Source organism: Stegodyphus dumicola, chromosome 3 (genome assembly GCF_044657685.1).
Source record: "Stegodyphus dumicola isolate Sdum_Otavi_A_Nest chromosome 3, ASM4465768v1".
Classification (NCBI taxonomy): Eukaryota; Metazoa; Arthropoda; class Arachnida; order Araneae; family Eresidae; genus Stegodyphus; species Stegodyphus dumicola.
In genome coordinates, this window is record NC_140770.1 from 194320259 (window position 1) to 194346874 (window position 26616).

The 26616-nt window shown below is 33.4% G+C and overlaps 1 protein-coding gene across 4 annotated transcripts in view; it reads left to right on the plus strand.

Annotated features, from left to right (window-relative positions):
- The first annotated feature begins 7730 nt into the window (after nt 1–7730).
- Nucleotides 7731–26616, plus strand: part of LOC146998234 (uncharacterized) — a 67323-nt gene continuing 48437 nt past the window's right edge. The window contains exon 1 of one of the 4 annotated variants that reach the window (XR_015040044.1): nt 7731–8549. Coding sequence is in view for 1 of the 4 variants with exons in the window: in XM_085812387.1 (XP_085668513.1) it covers nt 10512–10700 (189 nt within the window). In the remaining 3 variants the exon portion in view is untranslated. Of the gene's footprint in view, nt 8550–10405; nt 10701–26616 lie in introns of those variants that run through there. The other 3 variants (XR_015040045.1, XR_015040046.1, XM_085812387.1) reach the window with 3 other exon arrangements.

The following is a 26616-nucleotide window of genomic DNA, read 5'->3' on the forward strand; positions in this document are numbered from 1 at the left end:
ACTTGTGTTTTCCTTGCCCTGAGGCTTGGAAGAGCAATTTGAGTCAACAAGAGCGACCTGCCTCAACACCTGTGACGCTATTGATTGAGGATGAGGCAACAAACGTTTATTTGTGGACCACAATGCTTTCTAATGGAAATGACTGATGGAACAAATTATTGACCATGCGGTAGGATGTATCCTGACGCTTAAAGGTAAGATTTCAAATAAACTAGCATATACTTTCCGAACTCTGAATGGTTAGGTATTTTGAGAGAATATCCATATAAGAGATAAATAAATAAAGGTTTTTCTATTTCTGTCTGCATGAAATTAAATAATTTTAAAAATAACTGCTACACAAGTACTGACTTCTCATCTCCATCTTAGGCCTAACCCAATGAAAGTGTGTAGAATCATAAGTCTCTCAATCTAAAAACATAAAAATTGATTTATACCTTCCGTGAAATTAGAATCATCCCGGTGAAATCGGAAAGTCCGTTTCTCAGAGAGATGTATGTCCATATATGTCACGGAAAGGAGTTTAGAAAAGTATATCCCCTGAAAATTTTTTGAATGAACATATATAGTGTTAATATTTCTATGTCTTATAATTAAAAATCATTAGATCAATATTTGTATGATAATACTGGAAGATCTTGATACAAATATTCATGATATTTTTATATTCATTTAATTTATAAATGCAAATGAGATTCCTGTTTCAAATATTCTTGTGTTTGGTCACATTTTATGATTTTATAACTGACGCTTTTCAGTTATGAGGAAAATTGTCATTGAAATACAACGTTTAATTATGGAATCAAAACTAATTTAAAAATCATAAGACATCAGACTCATAAAACACAGAATGAATTGATGATCGTGATATTTTCTGCCCCATAACTCTACATTTTACTTTTATTAGTTTATCTGTAGCTCAACAGAACTTATGCAGCATTAAAAATCAGTAATATTATTCTTTGTGATATATATTTTAAGTATGATTTAAGCTTTGTTATATATTGTATGAAATCCTTTGCAGAGGAATTTGACTTTCCTATACTTGGTGGAAATAAATACTTAACTTCATATTATTAAATATTGGAAGTCTGCTTGACATTATGATCCTATATGACTCCTCTTTGACTCCCGTGTAGAACACGTCCTGTCCTCGTCCAAACACTTTCTGGCCTCGTCACAAAACTGCAAGGTAAAGTGAAAAGCAAAAGAATTCTAAGAGCCAAGAACTGATTTTGTTAGTGACGAATACTTCGGGTAATGCTGAATTTATTGTTAAATAATGTAAGCAATTTTTTAGGTCAAACACCTCAATTACTCACGAAATTATGAAATTATTTTCTTTGAAACATCGGTGGAGCTTACGTGAAGGCAAATGGAAATTAAGAGCTTTATCTGGTTTAGTGCTTCAGCAACAAATCTCAGTGCAGCTCAAACTTCTGATATCTATTATTTATAAGACACTCTCCCTGTGAATTATGTTGCTCGGAAATGAACCTTGGCGGCATAAGACAAAGAGATTTATACCTCGGTATGCAAATAATACATTCTTATTTTATGAGCTTACAGTACTGAGTTGTCTTCAATAATTCACTGAAAAGCTTGGGAAATGTACTTAAAGAAGAAACAAAATATCATGTAACTTTGTTAAGTTTCGTCATTTTGGAAATCATCCAAAGTGATAAAAGCCTCGCAGACGTTAAAGGACTTATCGCTAAAACTAAAGTAACAACTGAGAAAGGATGCAAAAGACCCTTTGCTTAAAACTAAACAAAATTAAGAGAAATTCATGGCGAGAATAAATTCATGGCGAGAAATAAGTTCATGGCGAGAAATATATTCATGGCTAGCATTCATGGCGAGAAATATACTCATGGCTAGCATTCATGGCGAGAAATATATTCATGGCTAGCATTCATGGCGATAAACTCAAAGTAGTAAGTCAAAAGTAAGCTTAAAAAGAAAAAAAAAATCTAGTAGCCGAAAGCTAAACTGAGTAATTTAATGCGAAGTTGGCTCAGAATGTCACCTGCGTAAATTCATCTTTCGGCGATTATAATGCAAGGCCGAAGAGTAAAATTCTAATCAATAATAGAAATTTAGTAACGGGGGCACGAAGATCAACACACGCTCTGGCTTACAATCTCGCAACCCTAACCTTAAATACAAGCGAACTCATTTTGCATTCTGGCGGGAAAACAGAAGTGATAGTACAGATCCACACAACTTTAAGCTATTCATTCACTCCAGAAATATTAAAAAAATTGGCTTAAATGTGTAGGTTCTTTATACAGTGGCTCGCCTTTGTTTTCGGACACTTCTGTTTTTTAGTTTTATTTTTAAATATCAGTTATTAAATATAAGCAAACTGTGTTTTCACTTCACATATAATATTTGTCATCTATTTTGAAGCTTGCTTGTTTTGGCAAAAAGTTATATAAAACGCATATTCAAAACAGTCTGGAAATATGCTCACATAAGTATTAATTAAGACACTTTGACTAAGCAGATTATGTTTAATAAAAACATAAATCAATTAGATATTCAGTATTTCATTGGATATAATTTAGTTAACACTTCTTATGCTCTTTGACCTGTGTCCAAGTAATGTTTTCGAATAAGAATGTTGCCTTATTCGAAAATAACAACGTAGTGTTACGTTATTGTTCCTTCGTAAGAATTCCCTTCTTTCTTCTTAAGAATTCCCTTCTTACGTAAGAATTGCTTTTAGTCAGACTTTCGAAAAAGTATCGTGTTTCCTTATTCTTTCTTCCATCCCACTTCATATGTGTTCCATAGGATTTGATGTTCGAAGAAAACGGAGAAGTTTTGATAACTTCAGGACAAGTGTATGATAACCACAAGCTAACTTTTACTGCTGTATGTTTAGGATCGTTACGGTGATAGAGCCTGATTGTATTACGAATTTCAAGCTTTCTTGTAGGGTCGCTCAGATGGTAAAGTGGCTAAGAGAGCCGACTTAGTTGGTTAGGTGTATAGTAATGCGGAACAGTAACGTTATATCGTGATTTAAAAACCAATAAGTAACGTAAATGATTTTTCCGAAAAAAAAACCTACCAAAGAAGTTCTTTAAAGCATGGACCCTCATTCGCTAAATATTTTTTTTCTCAAATCCTGAGAAAATACTGCTAGCAAAAGCTATATTCAGCATTCCATTCTTTCGAAACAACCGAAAGCAGAGTTATAAACAACTAAAGGTTAAGAAATGTTCTGTCACTTTCGAAAATTCCCGTTGCTATGAATCCGTGTAGAAACATTCGAAAATGTTGAAACTATCCAGGTTTTGGGTTTTCACCGTCAGAAAGACGGCGATAAAGATTTCCCAAAACATTGCTGTAATATGTTTTTATCTCTTTTAAACTTAGTCATGAGTTTTCTTTTGTAATTTTCTTCGTAAGCAGAAATCGCTCATTTATTTCCTCTGTTATTAAGTAATAAAAAATCTCTACGCATGTATGTATATTCCTTGCACTGTAGAAAAACGGCGGCAGATCGAGCCACCGAATTTTGAACACACATGGTGTCCCAAAAGCACATGAGCATTTCGCAGCCGGAATTTTGAATCCCCATACATTTTCTTCAATTCAGTTTACGTTTCATGCAGTTTGTTCTTCAGTTTAATCTAATTTTGATTGACAAAATAAATATTTGAAAGCAATGTGTTCCCAATGGACTAAGAGTAAGATGTTTATATTTCAACCATGCTATACGTGCCAATGGGTTGCCATTTCGCAAAGCGCAAATGATTTTACAAATGTTTGAGGCTGATAATTAAACTAAGTCATTTAAAACCAATAAACGTAGTTCTTCGATTATTAATAATAACTAACTTATTATTCGAATATGCCGAATTAATGTGAATGATGTAATTTCTTATAATTCGTTCTCTTTGTTTCAGGTTAAATTAGGTTACCTGGCTATGCAATGGAATACAAGGTACAAGGTCTAATTGTCAAAGGGAAGGCATGCCATTGTAGGAAGCTCTCTGACCGAAGCTGGCACATATTCATGCTAAACACTGGGAAAACCAGCTAGGCAGCTAGACCGTTCGAATGGGTTCGAACCCGTGATGAGCCGCTAGATTCAGCAGTCTTTATCCGCTCGACCAAAGGACAATGTATATATATATACACATATAGATATGATATATATGTGTAATCTGCAGTACCGAGAATTTATGTACGATGCATATATTCTCTTGGAAATGCCTCTTGTAATAAAAAGAGAGGTACATAACTAGATTTTATAGTAGTCCCACATAAAAATATGAACGTTATTTTAACGTTAAATTAGTTAGAGTTATGCTAGATTCATACAAACATACGTATATATGGATATCCATTTTGTACCCATTTTCCCCAAACCGTCCATTTTGAATCCATTTTATAATCCGTTTTGTAAATACCTTTAACCTGTTTATATATAGAGACTTTTAATATGTTCATATACAAAGGCGTCACGAAAACAATTAATCAAAACTGAATTTGCCTTGAAATTTGAAAACCGAAATTTTTCAAAATTACGGTATTTCTTGACAACGAAGTAAAAAAGCGTGACTTTGATGATGGCGCCATTTTATTGTTTAAATGGTCCTTGGACTGTATAGGAAACAAAAGGTATAAAGGTTGGCTACTAGGATTTATATTTTAATCCTCTCTCTGTTTCGCCCAAGTTACCTCTTTATAGTAAAAACATCATACAGTAATTCGTCCGACTATACCTCAGTGTCCTCAAATGCTTAAGATATGATTAGCCCGATCACTGGAAAATTGCCTCCACTTTTCCCTGCAAAACATACTTTTCTTCCACCTCCCCAATCAAAGCGGGCCCACCAGCGGCCGAGCGGTAAAGTCGCTGAACACTGGTAGTTCGGTCCGAGGTTCGAATCCCGCGAACGGGCTGGCTGCATGGGCGTTTTCGTGGTTTTCCCCATGTGTAACGTCTATACGAGCCATTTTCCCTTCGAACGTCCTCCACGAAGGCATCCCTCCCCTTAGGCAGATAGCCCTCATGTGCTTTGCCATAATTAAATACACCATATATCATACATCCCAATCAAAGCGATCGCTAGCAGTCAATGCCACAAAAGAAGTAACAACAGGAATTTTCAATTCTATTGAAGATCAAAACTGCCTTTTCTCTCTTCACAGACGTTCAATATTTTGGATGTTATAGTGGACACCGCAATATTGCAGATAATAAGTTTCTTATTTCACACAGGCATCTAGTTTCAAGCGGGAACTTACAATATTTAAAGCGGATGTCAAAATTTTTAGACCAATTTTAACTGGGATTCTTTACCACTGCAAATGAAAGTCATTTCGATTTCGTTTAGCTACCCTTTAAGGTTTTAAGAGATATTTCAGCTGGAATTTCAGCTGTGTTACAATATGCAGAAAAATTCTTTCTTATGGCAACAAACTGATGGAAAGTGCGGTGTATGATTTTGTAATTCATACTTGTGATTGGCTCGAAAGCCAATGTGGTTATTGATTTCTGACCAATGTAAGCAGATATAAGCCGTGATCGAGGAGAAGCCCATTTGAAACTAATAATTAAATCATTAGTTGTGAAAAAGATGACATTGTCGAACAAGGGTGAGTAAGAAATGAGGAGAGAGAGGGGAGATACGGAGGAAAAGTGAAATATTGAGGAAGTGTGGAAGGCTCAAGAACAACGAAGGAAAAATGAGATAGGGACATTAGGGCAAAAGAGGTATAGAATGCTGATAGGAGGATAGTATTATTCGGTTGATGAAATGGTTCGACTGTTTTATAAAACTTCCAGTCTGACCACGATGAAATGTTCCGCCACGTTTAATCAGTCGACGGGAAATGATTCTGGTCGACAAGGGAACATCCAGGGTATCTTGCACATGCTGCAGAATCTAGGTACAAGTGACTTGCGGGACCACCACAGCTTGTCAGTGGATGCATCGATCCACGCGTGGTGACGTCACTCTAGCTGCACCTGCACCTGCACCCCTCCTTCTTCCCACATTTCCTTGTTCCAACCATGTTCCCCATAGCCAATGCACTGTGCTCACATCCATCTGGGTATCAGCTGCGATTTGACGCAAGAACCAACCCGCCCTTCTCAGTCCGATCACCATGCCCCTCGTAAAATCGTCTATCTGCTGGAAGTGCCTTCATTGACCGCAGCCTGGCATTCTCTCCTATTACACGTATCCTCAGGGACAAAAACCAACTTTCTTCGATAATTCGTCTCGTAGAAATAACGACACGAATATTGCCCATTCTGCACGATAGTCTTACTTCACGTGCGTCGGAGAGCTGAGCATTTCACATCATTCGCTTATCTCAGTGGCGTGCGTCTACTCTAAAATTTGCATAAATTTATGACCACTCCTTCTTGGTGTTGCATTTTCAATGTCCAGCAGTGTAATTATGCCCTTTTCTGGATCAACTCAGCGTTCCCAGCGATTATGCCAATCACTGAAGGCTCCCTGAAACGCAGAAACTGGAATGCTCTCGTGCATTTAAATGGCTTGGAGCGAGCCTTGGGGCCGTTCTTTCATGACATTTTTTAGTCAGGGAAGGGAAAGCAGCTGAAGGAGATACATCAGGGCAGTGGGACGGCTGGGAAGGCTGTGTGATGCCATGTTTGGTTAGGAAGTCCATGACAGGAAAGACGGTGAGGCTCAGCGCATTGTCGTGATAAAACCTCAATCATCCAACGATTGCTGGACGGACGCAGGTAACTCGTTTTCTGAGTCTTTTAAGTACAGGTACAGCCCAGACATCGCTTCTTCTGATTTCTTCCTCTTCCTCCGAAGGAAAAGGGTTATTAAAGGGTGGCACCACGGCTCGCTCCAAGCCATTCAAGTGGCTGTAACGAGGGAGCTGTAGAGCATTCCAGTTTCGGAGTTCCAGGAGACCTTCAGTGATTTGCAGATTGGCCAGAAACGTTGTGTTGATTCAGAAGAAGCATATTTTGAAAACTATTAAGTCGATATGTCAAAACAGTAAATAAGTTTTTTTTTTTTTTTTTTTTTTTTTTTTTTTTAAATCGTCCCTACTACTTTCCGGACACTCTATTTATGTATGTATGAAACCCTGTATGTATCTCGTTTCAGTGTTTATCCGGAGAAGAAGACGACATCGGTTATGTGTCCGTTTTCCGTTGAGTTACTAAACAAAATACTATTTAAATTGGAAAATGTTTAAGAAATTTTACTTTTGAAACAAATCTTTATAACTAAATTAGGCTAAAATAATATATATTCTCGATAGTCATAAAATTTCCTGGAATATAATGTTTAATATGCAAGTAAACAATCAGTTCAAATATCAAATGAACAGTAATGTCGTGTAGTAAAATTCAGGACTTCAGGAATTAAATAATTTCTTATTAGGTTGAATTAATTAGATATTAAGTTTAATTTTTGTGTCTCTAGAAAGAAGCATTTATTCGTGTATATTAATTTTAAGGATACTATTTTTTTTATTTTTTCACTTAATTCTTATGTTGGGATACAGCCCGTGAACAAATGCCTCAAGTAAAATTTATGTAAATACATAAAGTGAAAGAGAAGTATCTAACGAATTGTAATAGATTAATTGTGAAATGTTAAGTTTTATTTAAGGTGTTAATGTAAAAGAATAGGATCGCCTGATATTAGTTTCCTTTCCGCCATTTTGTTCTCTTGTCTTCTTTCATTCAGGGAATGTTCAACAAGATTCTAGAAGTTGGTCCTTTTGCTCACTGATTAGCTGAAGGCAGATATACGTGATTAGTTTTTCTTGTAAACAGGTAGGTTAATGGAAAAGGTCGAGAAGAGCTCATGCTCTTGCGAGCCGGTTTCTGGAAGAATTGGTGAATTTTTGTAGGCAGCGGACTTGTTCAGTAGTGACTTGATGGGTTTTGGAAGAAAAGGATTGGAACTTTGGAAACTTTTGAGAGGCGAGTTTTGCCAAGTCTGGGGAACCGTGCTTGTCAGTATTTTTAGTGTGAAATTTGAGGGTGCGGACAATTTTTGCTTCTCTCGCTCGCGATTCTGCTGAATTGCTCTTGGAATGAGGTCTCTGTTGCTTGCAAATTTGACTTCTAGGTGAAGACAGACTATCTTGGATTCGCTGCTGAGATGATTGATGTTAACCGTTTTTACTCTGGATTTTGGTAACGCTCGAGAAAATTGTTAGTGAGCGTCTTCGTTGTTTATTATCTGCTAGCCTATTACAGAACTCTAAGGAATGCACGTTTTCCTTGACTCGTCTACAGAAGTGGATTATTTCCGTAGCTTTAACCTAGGTACAGCTGCTATGGAGTAATACCGGTGACCTCTACGAATTTTCCTGACTTTTTAAGGCAAGTAGATGACAGAATAAGAGGTATCAACTAGAGCGCCTTGTCTTGTTACTACTCAACAATGAACCTTAAAAGGGAGAGAAATTTTTGAGGCTGACTGGACCTTGCCATTAGTCACTGGAAGCCTAGCCAAGGTGTGAGCCGTTAGTGATAACATCGAGATATTGTACGCCGGACCATTCATGGACTTTTCAGCTAAGTTTTTTTTAAGTTCCTTTTTCACCTGTAGAAATTGTTTTCATTCTTTTATTTTACGATTACAGGAACCTGTTGCTCTTATAATTTTTTGAGAATTTTATGTTCCATGAAATAGGGACTCGGTAAAACTGATGTTCCTAGGAATTTCTAAAATATGCAAGTATTAAGGGAATGCATATGGAAATGTAACTAATACTTAGGTCTATATTAATCAAGAAAGAATATATTTAATCTTAAATACCTTCCTTAAATTTAAGTGTTTAACTTTCTTTATAAACTCCGGAAGATTAAACCTAAAAATAATATTTAATGTCATTTGATCGGAATATAATTAATAAATATGCATGCATTTAAATTATTATTGTGTGATTTGTGTTAATTGAATGGTAGGGTATGTTAGTTATAAATTTTTGTTTCTTCTATGAATTAGAATTTTTTATGACAATTAAAAAGAACCTGAATATTAACAAAGCCATTTCCAGCGGCAGCTCCCGGGTGTGGATACACAACACTCGAGGTACTAATGAAAACTATACGATCACAGCAATAATTCTTAGGATATATGAATTTGATTTATTTTGATTTTAAGATTAGTTTAAGGTAAGGTTTTTAAAAGAAAAACCCGTAAATTTTCGGCATCGTAACAATGGTGAATTATAACCTATTTAACAGTAATAAGCTCCTTTGAAATGGAATGAGGAAGTACACAAAAGTAAGTATAGTGGAATTATGCGCAATAGCATTACCATATGTTAATTTTTCCTCAGGTAAAATATATATGCACTTTAATGTTACCCTTCCATTCTCCCATTTAAAACGCTTGCTTTGAGAAAACCGCTAGATTTATAATTATGTTCCCGCAGTCTAATGGTAATAAAATTTACTGATCTTTTTATATAATAATTATCAAAGGCGTATGCGTGCAAATATCATGCCGAATGCTCGGAATTTAATGTGTTTCTTTTTTGCTCTCATTAAGATAATCTGTGAAAATTACTTTAATAATTTTTAAGAAACGGGGAAAATTTTTCTTCTTATTCTGAAGAAAAGTCTAAAGGATAATTGTAGCTTACACCTACGTTTAAAGTTAAATGCATACTCTGAGAAACGCCATTATCTTGCTTGGATCTACTGAGGAATTGAAAGTGTTTCTTTAAGTGCCTGTCTAGAGAATATTACTTACGCAATATTTTTCAAGGCTGTTATAAGTTTTTCATTTAAATTTCAATTATTTATATGGAAGAAATAATAAAAAATTATATGGAAAATCGGTTTTACTTAAAGTTTAGTGTTGGAGGTTAAATTTGTTTACTCATGTAAGAACTTAAAAATTTATATTTTTCAAGAAGATAACTTAGCGTATTTAACGATAAACCTTTAACGCAAGAATGAATTGCATTGCTTATTTAGTTACCAAAGTAAGCGATTATTTTCAGCTAGATATTTGTTATCTTAACAGAGATTCTTTTGAAGGAAGGAAAATATAGGGACAAAAGTCTTTTCAATCACGTAAATAAATAAATTTCCCATCAAAACCAACACTATTTATTACCGTATTGAATTCCATGTTTACATTATCAGAACAAAAGCAAATTTCATTATTAGTCCAAAGGGGGGTAGAGTAGACTTTAAGGTACCTCTTGTATTATGGCGAAGTTGTTTGATTTATCGCCAAATTGTTGTTTCATTTACGATAGCCTGAGTAGTTGAATGTTATGGAAACTCTATTGTGACGTAATTGGGTGCATGATTCTGGGAAATTTTGAATCATGGGATGTTTTGTAAGCGTTTTTGTGGTGTGTCTTTGGTTTGATCCTTTAGACGGTAGAATGGCCGAATGTAGTAAGATTAATTTGAAGTTTCTATACGATTTGGAGCGAAAGGGAAAAAGAGCTTTAATTGACTAGTGTGTAAATGAAGGTTTACTTAGAACCATTATAAGTGTCGTGTATGTAGGAAGGATATGCATTTAGTCGAACGTAAAAACCGTTTAGATGGATTTGAATGGGTTTGCAGGAAGAAAGGTTCAGATGGTCACTATGCGAAGCGTTCGATCAGAAAGAATACCTGGTTTAAAAAAAGGCGTTTGAGTATGATTGATATTTTGATTTCTACGTGGCTCTGGGTGTACGAAGCGAAATCGAAAATCATGGTAAGTGAATATTTGCTTTTGGTAGTGCTTAAATGTATAACATGTTTTTCCTTTTTTATGTTATTTTATTGTTTGGTTTAAAATGTATTTTATTGAGATTCTGCATTTTTTGTTTGCATATATTGTAGACTTTTTAAGTGAAAATATATTGATGTGTACATGGACAAAGTAGAGGAAGTGCGCAATGAAAGTTTGTGCAATTCTGGGATTTTTTTGAAGTAAAAATAGGTCGACGTGTACATGGATAAAGTTAAAAGAGTGCGCAAAGCCATTTTTGTGCAATTCGAGGATTTTTTTTAAAGTGAAAATAAGTCGATGTGTACATGGATACCGAGTTTGTGCAATAGTTTGTCTTGTTATCTTGGCTTTGTGTAGCGGCGATTTTTGGCGCAAAAATCGCCGCTTCACAAGCCAAAATTACGAGTCAAAGAATTGCACAAAATCGGTATCCATGTACCGCCAAAAGTCGCCAAGTTTCATCAAGAGGTACCCTAAACTATACTTTTACCCCAAAGGGGAAATTTGAGCAGGAGGTGTATTAATTTCATTTTAGGTATTTGCGTTCGTTCACTATATACAGCGTTTCATTTTTCAAAGTGCTGCCACTGAATATTAGAGCCCTGTATTATATTTAAAGAAATTTGATAATGAAGAATCTGTATGAATATATGTATGTTTCTCGCACTGTGAAAACACAACGGTACCTACAGACATCAAATGTTGAATAACATAGTCCTCCACTCGAATATTGGCATCTGGAAGTCCATATTTGAAATTCGAGATTTATTTTATTATCTGTTTGATGTTTTGTAAAACTTTAACGAATTTTTGATTGAAAAATTCAACGACTTCAAAGCGAGCCATCGAGACACTGTACGAAAGAAAGACATTTTTATCTCCAGCGCGCAAGTTTGTGTATCGGGAAATCTAAAGATATGTTTCTTTTAAAATTAGTTTCTGATATTGCTGTTGAATTGAGATTTATAACAAAGTCTGAAGAGAATTTCTTAAGAGAAATTCTGAAGAGAATTATTTAAACAAAGTCTGAAGAGAATGATATTTGATAAACAAAGATAACACATAAAACGTTAAAACATCGCCCATGTGGGAGTAATATAAAATCTGAAAGCTTCCAGATTTTTTAATTTTATTATTCTATTACTTATATTTTATTTACTGGTTTATGTTTATTACTTGAATTCAATTTATGAAACATTCGGAGCTTGGGAACATCGAAATACATTTGTTTAACTTAATTTTACCTCATTGATGGCTTATTTTTTCTGATGTACACATTTCACTTTTGTTTCATGACATGTCACTTTCCTTGTAGCTCGCTGCAGATGCATCGGATTTGTTTCTTTAAAGAGCGCTTTTAATTTACATTGCTCAACCTAGGGAAAAATAAATTCACAAAAGGGCAGTAAATATTATTTTATGTACTTTTTTAATCTTTTCCCTTTTATTCACTAAATTTTATTTTGTCTCATTAAAATAAATTATAAAACTGCACGTTAATGCTAAATAATCCAAACTATAATTTATAATCTTTTTTCACAACTAAAGTATAAAAAAGTAAAGCGTTTCCTTTCTAGAATACTATTTTCTTTTAGTAAGCTTTATTTCCCAACTTCTTGATTTCCTCGCTCTTTTCCCTCGTTTCTTTGCATGGTTCTTGACGGATCTATGGATAATCTATAATATATCTGTAATTTCTCCGCCCTAGAACTAAACATTTATGAAGTTCATTCTTAAATATTTCGTTTCTTTCAGACAGAGGATACATTTTAAAACTAGGGCGTAAATTGCCAGGCTACGATTATATGTTCTTGCTTGGTTTTCAAACAAAATTTTAAATTCGCAGTTTTGTTTATGTATTCGTTCTCCGAATTACTTTACAGAATCTATTGCCGCCAAATGTATTTTATTAATTCCTTTCATCAATTATTCTTTGAATTTCTTTCAAATTTATTATAGCAAGGTCTTCTCATTCGTGAAAGAGGTACTCATCTTTAGACTTATCTTATAAGCATACAATTACATTATGTACGATTATTTTTTATTTTGATAATGATTTATTTATTCTTTAGTTTTGTTCACATTTGCTTGATTTTTAGTTTCTCAGTAGAATAGTTTTGTTTTAAAAACAAAAAAAAAAATGTTAATTTAGATTCAGCATCAAAATTTTTATTCTCCGATCTCTTTACTGCATCCTTAAATTACCGAGTTGTCATACATATGAAAAACTAACAGCTTGCACAGCATTTTGTCATCAGTAGCTGAAAGGTCGGTATAAACAGGAAGATACACAGAAGCGTTTTATAGAGGAAACGTATTTGGACACATTTAATTACAATTATGAATTTTAGTTACATTACGTAACTTGAGAGTTTTCAGAAGTAGATTTTAGGGTACATTTTACAGTAATATGTAAAAACAAACATAAATCTACTGTACATATACTGAACGTGTTTTAATGCAAAACCGCTTTATATGATATCAGAGGTAACAAGTGACAGTTTTCCTTCTTCATCAGCTGATATCTATGGCAGTTATAAGGTTCCTTAATGTTAATTAACCAGCTATTTTATGTTTTAGATCTTTACTGATGTTTCAGCCTTCGGTCTCCCTACCAGAATGCAAATTAGTTCGCTTGTATTTAATGCTAGGGTTTTGGATTTTAAGACAAAGCGTGTTCTGCCTCTCGAGGACACGTAATTAGGTTCCTAGATAAGATAAGATTTGGAATCTTAGGCCTTGCACCATAATTGCCGACAGTTTAATTTCACGCAGGTTAAAGTATGACCAACTTCATGTTATATTAATTTGTGTTGCCTTCTGTACTAGTTTTGGTTGAATTTAAATTTTACATGTGGCTTACTGTATTTAAGTTATCTCGCCACAACTGGTTTGCTGAATTGTGATGCGCTACAAGATGCGCCTTCCGTTCTTCTTAGTTTGCAATAAGTCTTTTACGCTCTTCTCAAATTTCATTTGTCAGCTATTAAGGGACCTCCGATGATGTGGAATTTATACTGATTACATAATACTCAAAGCGAAAATTTATTTAATTGAAAGTAGGAAGAGGTCCAGATCACAGCCACTGGTGATATCCCAAAACATAGAGATTGGCCTGTAAAACCCATACTGAAGAAAATGGACTTCGAAAACTTTTAACTTCCAATTCCTGTAGAAGACACAGTAGATTCAAAAATAAATTGAGCTAAAAAGTGGTAACGTTTTGCATATACCTATTGCACACATCACATTTTTTATAAATTCCTAACACTTCGATCGATTATAATGTATATTACTTGATATACAATATGTCCATAAAAGAATATACCAGTTGTAAATTTTCTTTATATTAACTGTCCACGTTATAGGGCGTTAGATCGAAGTCACAAAGTGCAACTCAAATATTTTTAGACTTTAATTTTGGAAAACCTGCTTTGTCGTTTTCCCCCTTACAACACGAAGTAAGCAGAATTGCTACTTCTGACCGTAATAGGTTTAGTGTTCTGCTATTTGCTAAGAATGAATCTGCAACTTCAGTGAATCGTGTTTTTCTTTTAAAGTTTAATTGTTATCCTTCATGTAACAAAAATAACCGCCGATGTTATAGGCAGTTCGAAGCAATCGGATGTATTTGTAATGGAAAAAGATCAGGACGACCAAAAGTGTCTGTAGAAGATGTGGACCATGTCAGAGCATTTTAACTCTTTGACGTGCAGGAAAAAGCAATTAAATTTTTCAGCAAAACTCTTGTTTTATCAGGTGTTACAATGAAATTATTTGCGATAATTACACATATTTTGTCAAAACACGGGAGGAAAAAAGACCACTTTTGGTGGTTACTGTCAGTGACCACCGCCCACAGAACGCATCCCTACAAATCAGTCTCTATGCTACTCATTGAAACAGTTTTTCATTTCAAGCAGAGTGCAATTTTGCATGCGCTGCAATCCCACACTGTTCTTATAGGCTTTTTCTTGGTGCTGCAGAGTGCACATCCTCGTGATGTTGTCTTCAATGGTTGATGATCATTTTCCTAAAGACGAATTGCTGTATCAACTACTGGCTTATGTTTCTTGATTGCCATCTAGTGAACTACAAGAGAACTTCAGAAACGGTCAGTCTTGAAAACCACTCACACGAATGAGTAAGACGTTCAGTAGAAAAGATGGTTATTGTAGGTAACCACCCCCCTTCAAAGAGTAACTTCATAGTCGTGGATATGTTACCAGAATGACACTTTCCCCAACTAGTAGAGTGTAAATCGTAAACTTTGTTTGATAAAGAGATGGAACCTCTTCCCATTTCAATCTCTTTGTACAAGAGCTGGCTGAACGTCGAATTCTGTAACCGTTGGACTCGCTGCATCGGTCGAGACAACAAAGTTATGTTTTACTTGCCTCTACTTTCACCTGGCATAACACTACGCGATTTTTTATTGGGGGGGGGCTATATAAAAGATAGTGTCTATATTCTGACGCTACTTAATGATCTGACAAAGCTCTGACATACAACTAAATTCCATTATTCCGGAACTGCTAAACAAAATGTGGGAAGAATGTCAGTACAGGTTGGATGTGTTCCGTATAACTAAAGGTGCACATATTGAACATTTTTAAGAAAACTTAATTTACCTCTATTTTGATGTATGACTTGTTGTAAATATTCTAAATTAAACTTTTATAATGCACCATTGAAACTGGAATATTATTTTCTAGACACCCTATTATTATATTATATATATATAAATTAAAATAGGTAGACAGGTAGATAGAGAGATTGATAGATAAATATAGATGTAGAAATATAGACAGAAAGATAGATGGATATTTAAATTCTGCGAATTTTTAACAGTTTCTCGATTTTGCAAAATATATAAATAAAAGTCTGAAAGCTGTCAGGTTTTAACGGTCGTCCCGAAAGGTTTGTTAAGGTTCTTTTACGCTCTCGAAGAGCTTGCAGTATATCAGTCTGGTTTTACACTCACTATTACTAACTCATTTTTTTCCTTTTAGCTTTATTATTAAGCATTATTTTCTTCGCACGTACAGCACACATCCTTCAAGAGTAAAATTACAGAAATTTTAAAAGCAGCATAGAAGTATACGTGTAGAACTCCCGATGCATCGTTAATTATTGGAATACTTTTTTTTCCCAGTCTTTTTTCAGTTTATCGTATCAATGTTAATTTTTTTTTTTTTTTGACTAAGATGACTTTTCGAAACATTTTTGTCGTTTTCCTATTAAAGTTTTTGGTGTTTAGTAAATATCCTGTTCTTGGTGCTTACGTCAATATTTATCGTGGCCGCTGCCATAAGCGGATTAGTGGCTGATTTGTTTATATTCTAATCGGTACATTTGGCTTACTTATTTTACATTTGGCTTACTGTATTTAAGTTATCTCGCCACAACTGGTTTGCTGAATTGTGATGCGCTACAAGATGCGCCTTCCGTTCTTCTTAGTTTGCAATAAGTCTTTTACGCTCTTCTCAAATTTCATTTGTCAGCTATTAAGGGACCTCCGATGATGTGGAATTTATACTGATTACATAATACTCAAAGCGAAAATTTATTTAATTGAAAGTAGGAAGAGGTCCAGATCACAGCCACTGGTGATATCCCAAAACATAGAGATTGGCCTGTAAAACGCATACTGAAGAAAATGGACTTCGAAAACTTTTAACTTCCAATTCCTATAGAAGACACAGTAGATTCAAAAATAAATTGAGCTAAAAAGATTGATATGGATGCAGGTTTATACTTGTGTTCATCACTTAATGTTTATGTCTTCCTTTCTAATTTTAACACTTAACATAAAATACTATTTTCTACCTAGTATATAGAAAAATCACAAGGATTACAAATATCTACTTCAAATTTGATAAAATCTTAGATACATGAAAATGTGTAATGGTAACTATGACAGAAATGGATACATTGTAAAACCTGGAAAATCACTGGAGGATGTTATAAGTAAAACTGGCTGTAGACATGAGGGAATCTACAGAAACGCCAATGCAGCCAGCCCGTTTGGATTCGAGCTTAGTTCGGAACTATCAGTGTTCAGCGAGTTTAACGCTCGACCGCTGGTGGGCTACGTATCCGAATCAGAACTAACATCCATTTTGGAATAAAAAGAGAAAATCTATTGCGATTAAATTGGCAAAAATGTTAACGAATTTTTTTAAAGCACTTAATGTTATATAAATAACCTTTTTAGCTTAATGTTCGTTGACATATATTACCTATATGTAGTAATTTAAATATTTGTTTTTAGGCGCAATAATTTGTTTTTTGAATTCATTAAATGAAATTTAAAAATGAATTTGTGACATTTGGAGGACTGAATGTAAATTGTGCCAAGTACGTTTATTAGCAGGCATTTCCTTTTCTCTAAACAAAAGCGCATTATTGGTTTGCAGGTCGACAAATCTTGGGCATTTTATACGCAGTGGCGATGATGCGTGTAATAACTTGCCGTGTTTTGGAACTCGCCCCTTAAAATGATATGATTCGTATAGTTTTTCAGTTTTTGAAAGAACGGGAAACAAAGTTCCATGCTTTGCATTATCTAAACACTAGCAGACATTAAAAAAAAAAGAAATAAGCAAATCTTCTTCATGTGCAAGCGCAGTACTTGCAGTAGAGATTGTTCAAATGTTAGTGAACGTGTTTTTTTTTTTTTTTTTTTTTTTTTTTTTTTTTTTTTTTTTTTTTCAGGCACAGCGGACATTCTAAAATACCTCCGCTACTCTTTCTATCGTTACATTTGGACAAACGTTGTTTTATTGAACACCGTTTTATGAGTTTTCATTCTATATAAAAGTTTTCAGAAATAAACACGTGTGAATTTGCTTCTTGTAACTCCCAGGTGACAGCATTTTTAGTAATTTCAATGCATATGGCGGAGGGAATAACGGAAGGAAAGGATTTATTGGGGGCATATCTGAAAGAATCTGTTTTCTGAAGACGAAAATTCACAATACTTCTAGAACATAGAATATATAAGAAACTGAACTCCTCAGAAACGTTTGCGACATAATTTGAGTTTATTGCTGGTAAACAAACTACAGTTCTACCGTAAATATTTATGATAGTGCTTAGATAAAATACTTTATATTTATTAACTAAATGAGTTCTTTAAAATAAGTTACTAAAAAAATGCTTGGCCAATCAGCGGCCGAACGATGAATGAAGCTGAATACTGGTGTAATTCGCTTCGGGCTTCGAATCCCAGCAAGATCGGGTTGTCTGCATGGACGTTTTCGGGGTTCTCCCACAATGTGTCGGGGATACGTGACATTTTCCCCTTCCGCGTAGTGCCCAATTGCTGTGAACGTAATAAATGAATAAATAAAGTTCTACAAAATGGAAATTTGCAATGTATGTTCTTATGTTACAAAACATTTCTAATTTAATTAATTATAACGCTATAGCACAAAACTCCATACAACGATTTGGTAAATATCAGTTGAGATTTAACAAAATTTTTTGTTAAAATTTAGGTCAATTCTAAGACTTTTTCTTGGATTCGTTTCATATACAGAGCGTGTTTATAACGGCTTCAATATCGTTTAATAATTGTTTAAATTATGAGAAGTATTCGTTTTTTAAAACTTCGTCCTGAATGCCATTTGTTTGGACTGCATCGTGGTTACCATGACAAACGGGTTCTTTATAAACTTTCCAGGGGTACTAATTTCCATTTCCCTTTAACTATATTCCAGAGTCCATGATGGTAGTGGGTTTGTGCTTAGAGACTGCTATTTTCTAGAGATCAAAGGTACAATAGTCCGTAAGTGAAACGTCAGGGAACTTTGGAGGAATACTTTGAAAAGTTATATACGGGAAATACCTGCATCAATCCTACATTTTTTATTTGTTGCTTTGCTTCATGAAGTTTCACGCTTTGAAAATCTGTGGAATAAAGAAATGGAATTTCTTCTGCAAATATCGGACATAAAACTTCCCTTTGGCAGTAAACTGAATTGACCTCAAAATTTTTTCACTTTTCTTGTTTTCAAATTCCCATTATAAGAGTTGCTTGAGACAACCATGAACCCTTTACTGCAACTTTCTGTAGATGGACGGATGCAGGTTTATACATATTTTACTCATTTGATAACAAATAGATCTGTATTTATTACAGGCATTTAGAAAACCCCATGCTTCATAACGAGTATTACATATTCCTACTTATGTATTGCTAAATAGTTTTCATACAGAGTTCTACCAATCGTTCAGCGTTGCACCACATACTTCGGGAAAAGCTGAACATTATTAGCTTTATAAAGTTGTAAGTCTTGGTCATTATTTTATTTATTGTTACTTGTAATTGATTTCTTCATCCGTGAAGTTTCCTTGATATGGATGACATAACTTTAGAAACATTAGAAACAGCGGATACTTCGTGTATTCAAGTGGGGTCTTCTTTCCATGTATAAATAATGGTTGACTCTTTTTCACTTTCCCATTAATAATGTATAAAAATCGACGGTTTTCAGTTTCTAATTGATAATGTTCCTTATTTTGAATTTGAAATTTTAATACCATTCATTTCACAATGGTTCTGAACATGAAATAGGAATATTTCTCCTCGGAAATTCCAAAATTATATCATGCAATCCACATGTTTTTTACATGAGTCATTTTGAAAAAGAAATTTAGTACGAAAAAAGTAGAAGATATTTCTCAATTCAAATAATAAGTTGTTTCTGAAAATTTTTATTCCAAAATATTTTCTTTTTTATAAATTCTTTGTCAAAGTCTTTCTAAATATGTGTAAACACTCTGTGCATTCCAATTTTCAGGTACATACAAAATTTTGAAATATTCTGCACTCTCGGTACAGATTACTGAAAATCCTATACTATGTTTAAAAATTTGCAAATTATTTCTATTAATTAAGAAAAATACTAAAAAGCACATTATTTTTCTTTAAACGGAAATTTACCGAGTTAACTGTAGCTCGTGACCCGAATGGTGTCGAAAATATTTGTATCAGATGCATGAATTTAAAGAAATTGTATTAATTGGCATTAATAAGATTGAACACATGAGGTACGAACCTCTAAATGAATACGGTGAGCTATCGAATGAATCAAATTTAAAATGTTGGGGAGTTCCCTCTTAACTGAATTCTTAATTTTCGAAGCTAGAATAGAATTGCCCACAATTTCTAAAATAACATTAAATATTATTCAGTCTTTCAAAATCACATATTTACTTGAAGCATTGTTTTCAACTATAACGCTGATTAAATCTAAATATCGTTCACGATTGAAGGTGCTTTAAGTCTAGCTCTGTCAAATGTTGCAACAGGATTTGTTATGCAGTTTGTACACTGTTAAGCAGTTAAGTACACTGCGGAGAAAGAAAAAAAAAAAAAAAAAGAAAAAGAAAAAGAAAAAAAAAAAAAACAAAAAAAAAACATTTCTATATCTCCCGTTCAACTGGACCAACTGACGAAATTTAACGTGTGTTTTTCATGTCTCAAAAGCGCGACTTAGAATAAATTGGATAGTTTAAATAATTTTTATAAATATTAAAAAAAAAAAAAAAGTTTTTATTCAAAATATAATTTTAATCTAGAATTATACTTGAAATCTGGCATATTTGTTATAAGCGATAATAACGCCGTATATGGTTTACGCACTTTGTTAAAATTATTTGGAAGTATAAACAATGACACTTTTTTCGCTCGTCTACAATGAAAAAAAGGAAAGGAAAATAGGTTGCTAAAAATTAAGAAGTTCGCAAAGTGAATTATTCTTAGCGTAAACTGAAAAAATGGGCCAAGATAAATTTTTAAATAATGCCAGAAATTTCGCACCAAATTTTGCAAAATTCTTTATTTAGGCATAATTTGATTCGTAGAATCGAAACATGGGAAAAAAAACCTGGCATGTCATTTCACAAAAGAGTCCGATTTTGTGTCCAGATACCTATGTTAGAACAATGCCATATATAAATCTAATATACATCCTAAGTTGTGCTTTCGTGACATGGAAAACGCAATTTAAATTTCGTGAATCGGCCAATAGAACGAGACATGCAGAACTGTTCCACTTTTAGGGGAAGGAGAAATGTACATCCGTCTCATTAAAATGTGATTTTCTTTCATTAGTTTTTGGAAACTTGAAACAAATTCTCAAACTCTTTCTATGCATACCTACATTTTTTTATCTTACTACGTGCTCGGCCCTTAGGCACTACACGAAAAGGGAGGGATGTTCCGTGGAGGTTTTTTAAGGGAAACTGGCTCGTATCCCCGTCACACATGGAGAAAACCTCGAAAACGCTTCTGCAAATAGCACTTTCACCGGGACTCGGATCGAACTACCAGTGTTCAGAGGCTTTTGCCGCTCTGACGCTTGTTGGTCACTACGCATATTGTTTACCAAAGAAATAAATTACTTATGGGAAAATATTAATTTTAATATCTTTATTTAATATCCAGCATCGCGAAAAAACTTCGATTATGAAAAGGGGTTATGAATGAAAAAGTTAAAGAAAACTGTCGTAACGCAGCGCGCGCGAGTAAACAGTAAGCCGTTTCGCATATATCCGTATGCCAGCTTGAACGCTTGTCTTTAGTTGATACGCTGTTGCTTCTTTATCGAGTATGAGATGTTTCATTATTAACTAAAGCCTAACACGCTACCGGTTTTTGAGAGCTCCATTTTATTATATCTACTCATAATGATCACTATTCTAATAAGAATACATGCAGTTTGTTTTTCTGGCATAAGCATAAATAATTTGATTTTTATTTTTAGTAAATCTTTTAAAATGTTAAGTTGCATTTATAAGAGCTTTCTGTATATTCTTGACATATATATTCGTAGCCTTTGTGATTTTACTTTTGGTTTTTAATAAATGATTAATTTTAGAAGCAAAATTAGTAGAAAATTATTAACAAATGTCTATATACCTATCATCAATCAAAAATATTTCATTTAACGTGAAACAGGAAGAAAGAATGTAAAATTATAATAATAGCTAGGGAAAAAAGTGTTTTTGGCTACAAAGACCTACGCATTTTGTGCAATAACATTTTGTGCAAAAAAGCTGTAGTTTAAAACATTGTAAAATTGTGCATTGCAATTTTCATGCTGTTCAAATGCACTGTGAATTCTTAAATCCGGCGGAAGAAGATTTGGTCTTAAGCCGGCAATAACCACCTAAACTAATTTTTTTAACTAAACTCTATTAAAAGTCGTCATTATTTGTCTATTATTTGTCGTCAGTTATGAAAAAAGAACCATTTACTGGAAGGAAGATATTAAAGACGCTAAACTAAGAACAACTGATTAGCATTTGGTTGTATTCAAAATTAAATTTAAGTAATTTCAGGTTTTAAAAGAAGATAGTTATCTGCAAGAACTATAAGCGTTTGATGATTTTCTGCGGGGGGGGGAGTGAGAAATTAAAAAAAAAAATTTCCATTGAAAAATTGGGCCGAGCGGTAAAGTCGGTCGCTAAACACTCCTAGTTAGGTTCGAGGTTCGAATCTCGCGAACGGGCTGACTACATGAGCTTTTTCGTGGTTTTCCCCATGTGTAAGGTGTATACAAGCCAGTTTCCCTTGGAAAGTCTTCTACGAAGTCATCCCTCTCCTTAGGCAGATAGCCCTCGAGGCTTTGCTATAATCACTCACACACACACCATTGAAAAATTGCACTAAAGGCTTTCATTTTCCATCTTGAAAAACTGTTTAATTAATAAAAATGTGTCGGTGCAAAAGTTAACTTCAGTCATAAGTGAAAGCAATGTTTAGTAGAGTATGGAATTTATACTTCTCTGCAGATTGGATTCTATGATTCCTCAATTTACTGAGTACCAGTGCATTATAAAGGGTGTCCCAATAGAAGTGCCATATTTAATATGATCAATAAAATATTCTATTTTTGTAAACGGTAAATATATTTGCATACTTACAATATGTTAATGTTCCTATTTTAAATATGAAAATTGATATTCTTCACGATTTGCCCTCCAAAACGCTTTCGAATTAAAATCTTTTCACATATCTGTCTACGGAAGATGGACAATGACACATGTGATTTCTTAGTTATGTTCTTTATTTCTTTGTCTTTCTTTATTCATCTTTGTCTTTCTCGCATCCTAAGATATTTTCAACAGCTTAGCTGAAACGAGAGTTTCGTGTTTCAGTGTCTGCCGTCAAACTTCGGTCTTCAATTTTTTTTTTTTTTACCAATCTGCGAACTGTTCCTTCATCTGGTGGTCCAAAAATTTCAAGAAACTTCTTAACAGTCTGAAGATAATACTCTCTATTCTTATAATGAGTTTACAGAATAAAAACTCGCTGTTCCTTTGCGCAGTGCGCCGTATTATTTAAGCGACAACGATACTAGGAAATGAATTTACAACGATAAAATGCCAGTATTATCAGGTGAAATCAAACTCGACATTCTTAAATCGGAGTATGTGCTTGTTTTGTGTCTTTAAAAATGCCACTGTCAAATATATATTTTTGTCAAACAAAGTACATATGTATACATGCTGAACAAACCATTTCAATCTTGTTAGTAGCAAATATCCTGTAACATTTCCAGTCGAATCTACACTGTCTACTTGCATTTAAACTGTCTCAAACGTATATTTCTCACTATTAATTGATAACTCCTTGATTACTCACTTGTAATAGTCCTAAATTTATGTAGATAATCAATTAGTATTTATCATTTATCTGCGTAATAATATCTTCTGTGTATATGCATGTAACAGTATTAAATGTATGTATTGTATCAGTTAATCTCTGTCATCCGCGTGCATAACGTATTGTTTAGTTGATTGTCGCAGTATCAAATGTATATATTGGGACGGAAGGAGTTTTGATGTACATGCCCAGTAAAAAGTAATTACAATATCGAAACAGTATATGTGTACTTAGATTTCACAGTCTGGCTATTAATCATAAATATTGTATAACACTTCTATCGCAGATTTATTGTCAGCTTGCATTTCAACTGCTTTCAAATATTGTTCCTACAACTAATTGACAACAAGTCTTGTAAACTCCTTACAACAGTCCTAAATTTATGTATTTTATTAGTTAATCTTTATTATTTATCTGGATAATAATAATAATAATAATAATTTGCTTTTAACAATATTAAATTTATGCATCGTTTCAGGTAATATCAATTTTTTTGCATAATGATGGGTATAGATTTTGCTTGTACTCTGGCAAATGTTTTAACTGGGATGGTAGGAGGTTTGGCATACATCGCGAGTAAAGTGTAAACATTATTTAGCAATGCAGTACACATAAATATGTACCAAGCAAGGCATTTCAATCTTGTTAATAATGATAAATATTGTACAGTATTTCTAATAACATTTATTTAATCAACTTGCATTCAACTAATTTAAGACTTTGTTCCTATTCATTAGTTGGAAACAAGTCTTCCTTATACACATGCAAAAGTCCTACATATATGTATTCTATTAATTGGTCCTGTTCATTTATGCATACAATAATATGTTTTATCAATTTACTGGAAATAGTGCTAATATATGTATTGTACCTGTTAGCCTTTACATTCACCTGCATAATAAAAGGACTGTTTACTTGCTTGTGTATTGCATGTGCATGAAACGTATTAATCCTACTACATATATTTCTTTTCACTCCTTTTTGCTTTGTTTTATCATGCTTTCACTCTATTATCACTTTTATTTCCTTGTTATTATTTTATTAATTATTAGCCCAAAGGGGCTTTGTCTCTGAAGGATTATTGTTTTCGTTTTGCGATTTTGCGTTGAATCACTATAAATGGCCGTTTCACTTTTCAAAATGTTGCCACCAAATGTTAGAGTCTTGCATTATATTTGAAGACATTAGATAATGAAAAAATCTGCATAAATGTATGTTTATTTCTCGTATTGTGATAAAACAACGGTACCTAGAGCCATCGAATTTTGAATGACGTAATCCTCCTACGAATATGGGTATGAGGAAGACCAAATTTGAAATTTGGAATTTGTTTTATTATCGATTTCATATATTGTGAAACTTTAACGATTTTTTGAGTAATAAACTCAACGATTTAAAAGCGAGCAAAGGCAACACTCTACGGCGGGGAAAAACATTTTAATCTCCAGTGGGCGCGGAACTATGTATCGGAAATTCTAAAGATATGCTCATTTTAAAATTAATTTTGCGACATTGCTACTGAGTTCAATTTTATGGTTTAAGTGCAAAGAAAATGCTATTTAATAAATAAAGGTAACAAACAAAACTTAAGAAAACGCCCCTTTGGACGTAATTTAAAATCTGTAACGTTTCAAATTTTTTTTGGGGGGAGGTTGTATTTTATTTTGATTTCTTTTTATTTTATTCTTTTATTATCTTGCTATATAATCATCCTCCACCTAATGATAAATATCCTAATACGCTAAACGCACAGAGCTTGTGCACCATGTAATATTTTATGTAATATAACAGTGTGTAATCTGTATAGCATTTTTTCCGCCAGAATGACATTAATCTATTAGGCATCTCAGACTTAGGTCGGATGTCATCTTATCGATGAGAAGTATATAAAAATATATTGTATTTAAAAATAATCTATTTTTGGCACGTATTAAATTCTGCGCTTTTCCTGATGCTTATGCGCTTTTATGCGAAAAATATTAAATATGAAAACGTAATTTCATTTGCAACATAAATTATTAATTTCGCAAGAAAATCAAATGCAGGACGTTTAAATTAATTTTCTAAGATAAATGCAATAATTTCACAAACTTTCCTTTATATTCTTAAGGTGTTTGAGCAAAAAACATTTCTACTGGCAATCTGTCATAAACCTTTCTTTTCAGAAGTTGAAGAAGCTATTGTATCGTGAAACAAGTTTTATGAGGCGCTAAAAACTAAAAATTAATTAATCGATTCCGTGTTTTTAGCTGACACAGTGATAACTGATATTTTCGCGAATTGATATTTGACGCAGAATATTATTTATCTATTTAAATGCATATTTGCCATAGAAAATTATTATATTTCTAATAAGATAAGTAAATGCTTTCAAATATCAGTTAGTTTTATCTAAATATCATTTAGTAAAGCAACATTACCTCATTATCACTCTGCCTTTATGACACATTTTCCAGATGCAAAATATATTATTCAGAGTCAAAGAACTGAATATTGAACTGCAAAATCAAATTTAAAAAAATAAGTTATAATGTTAGAGACCGAATAATGTTTTAAAACCCGCTAGATGAAAAACGAGCAATGCTCTCTGTTGGACTCGAACCACGGACCCTATCGAATACGCGTCGAGCGTGCTGACCACTACAGCGCGAAGGCATGACAAGAAGGTGGGAGAAATACCTTATAAAGATTGGGGCAATTTTTGTCCTGCTTTCGTTTAATACTACTGAAATAACTGTATTTGCTATGGTTTCTGAATATTTTCAACTTAATAATTCTGAAAGCCTAGAATTAGAAATAATATATAGCAAAAATTATTTTAGGTTGTATGCGTAGTTGAATGAAAAAAATTTTCCCCTTAATCAATAAAAAGGTATTTTCCTATTTAGAGAAAATTTCCTCTAAATATCCGTGAATATTCGTATTGTTCAACTACAAAAACTTGTATATATTTGCTTTCGAATATGATATATTTGAAATCAAAATATTCAAGCAAACTTAAAAATGCACATTTAAATAAATGATTAAGATAAGATAAGCTCATTTACATTTACTTTATTATAACAAATTACCATAAGAATAATAGGTACAAATTCTGCATTGAATCTATATACATCATGACAATTATTTGTAACTTCGATTTAATTTCATATTATTTTATATGCGGGTATTCAATTTAGATTTCCTTATGATTATATACATGCATGATATGCATCCATA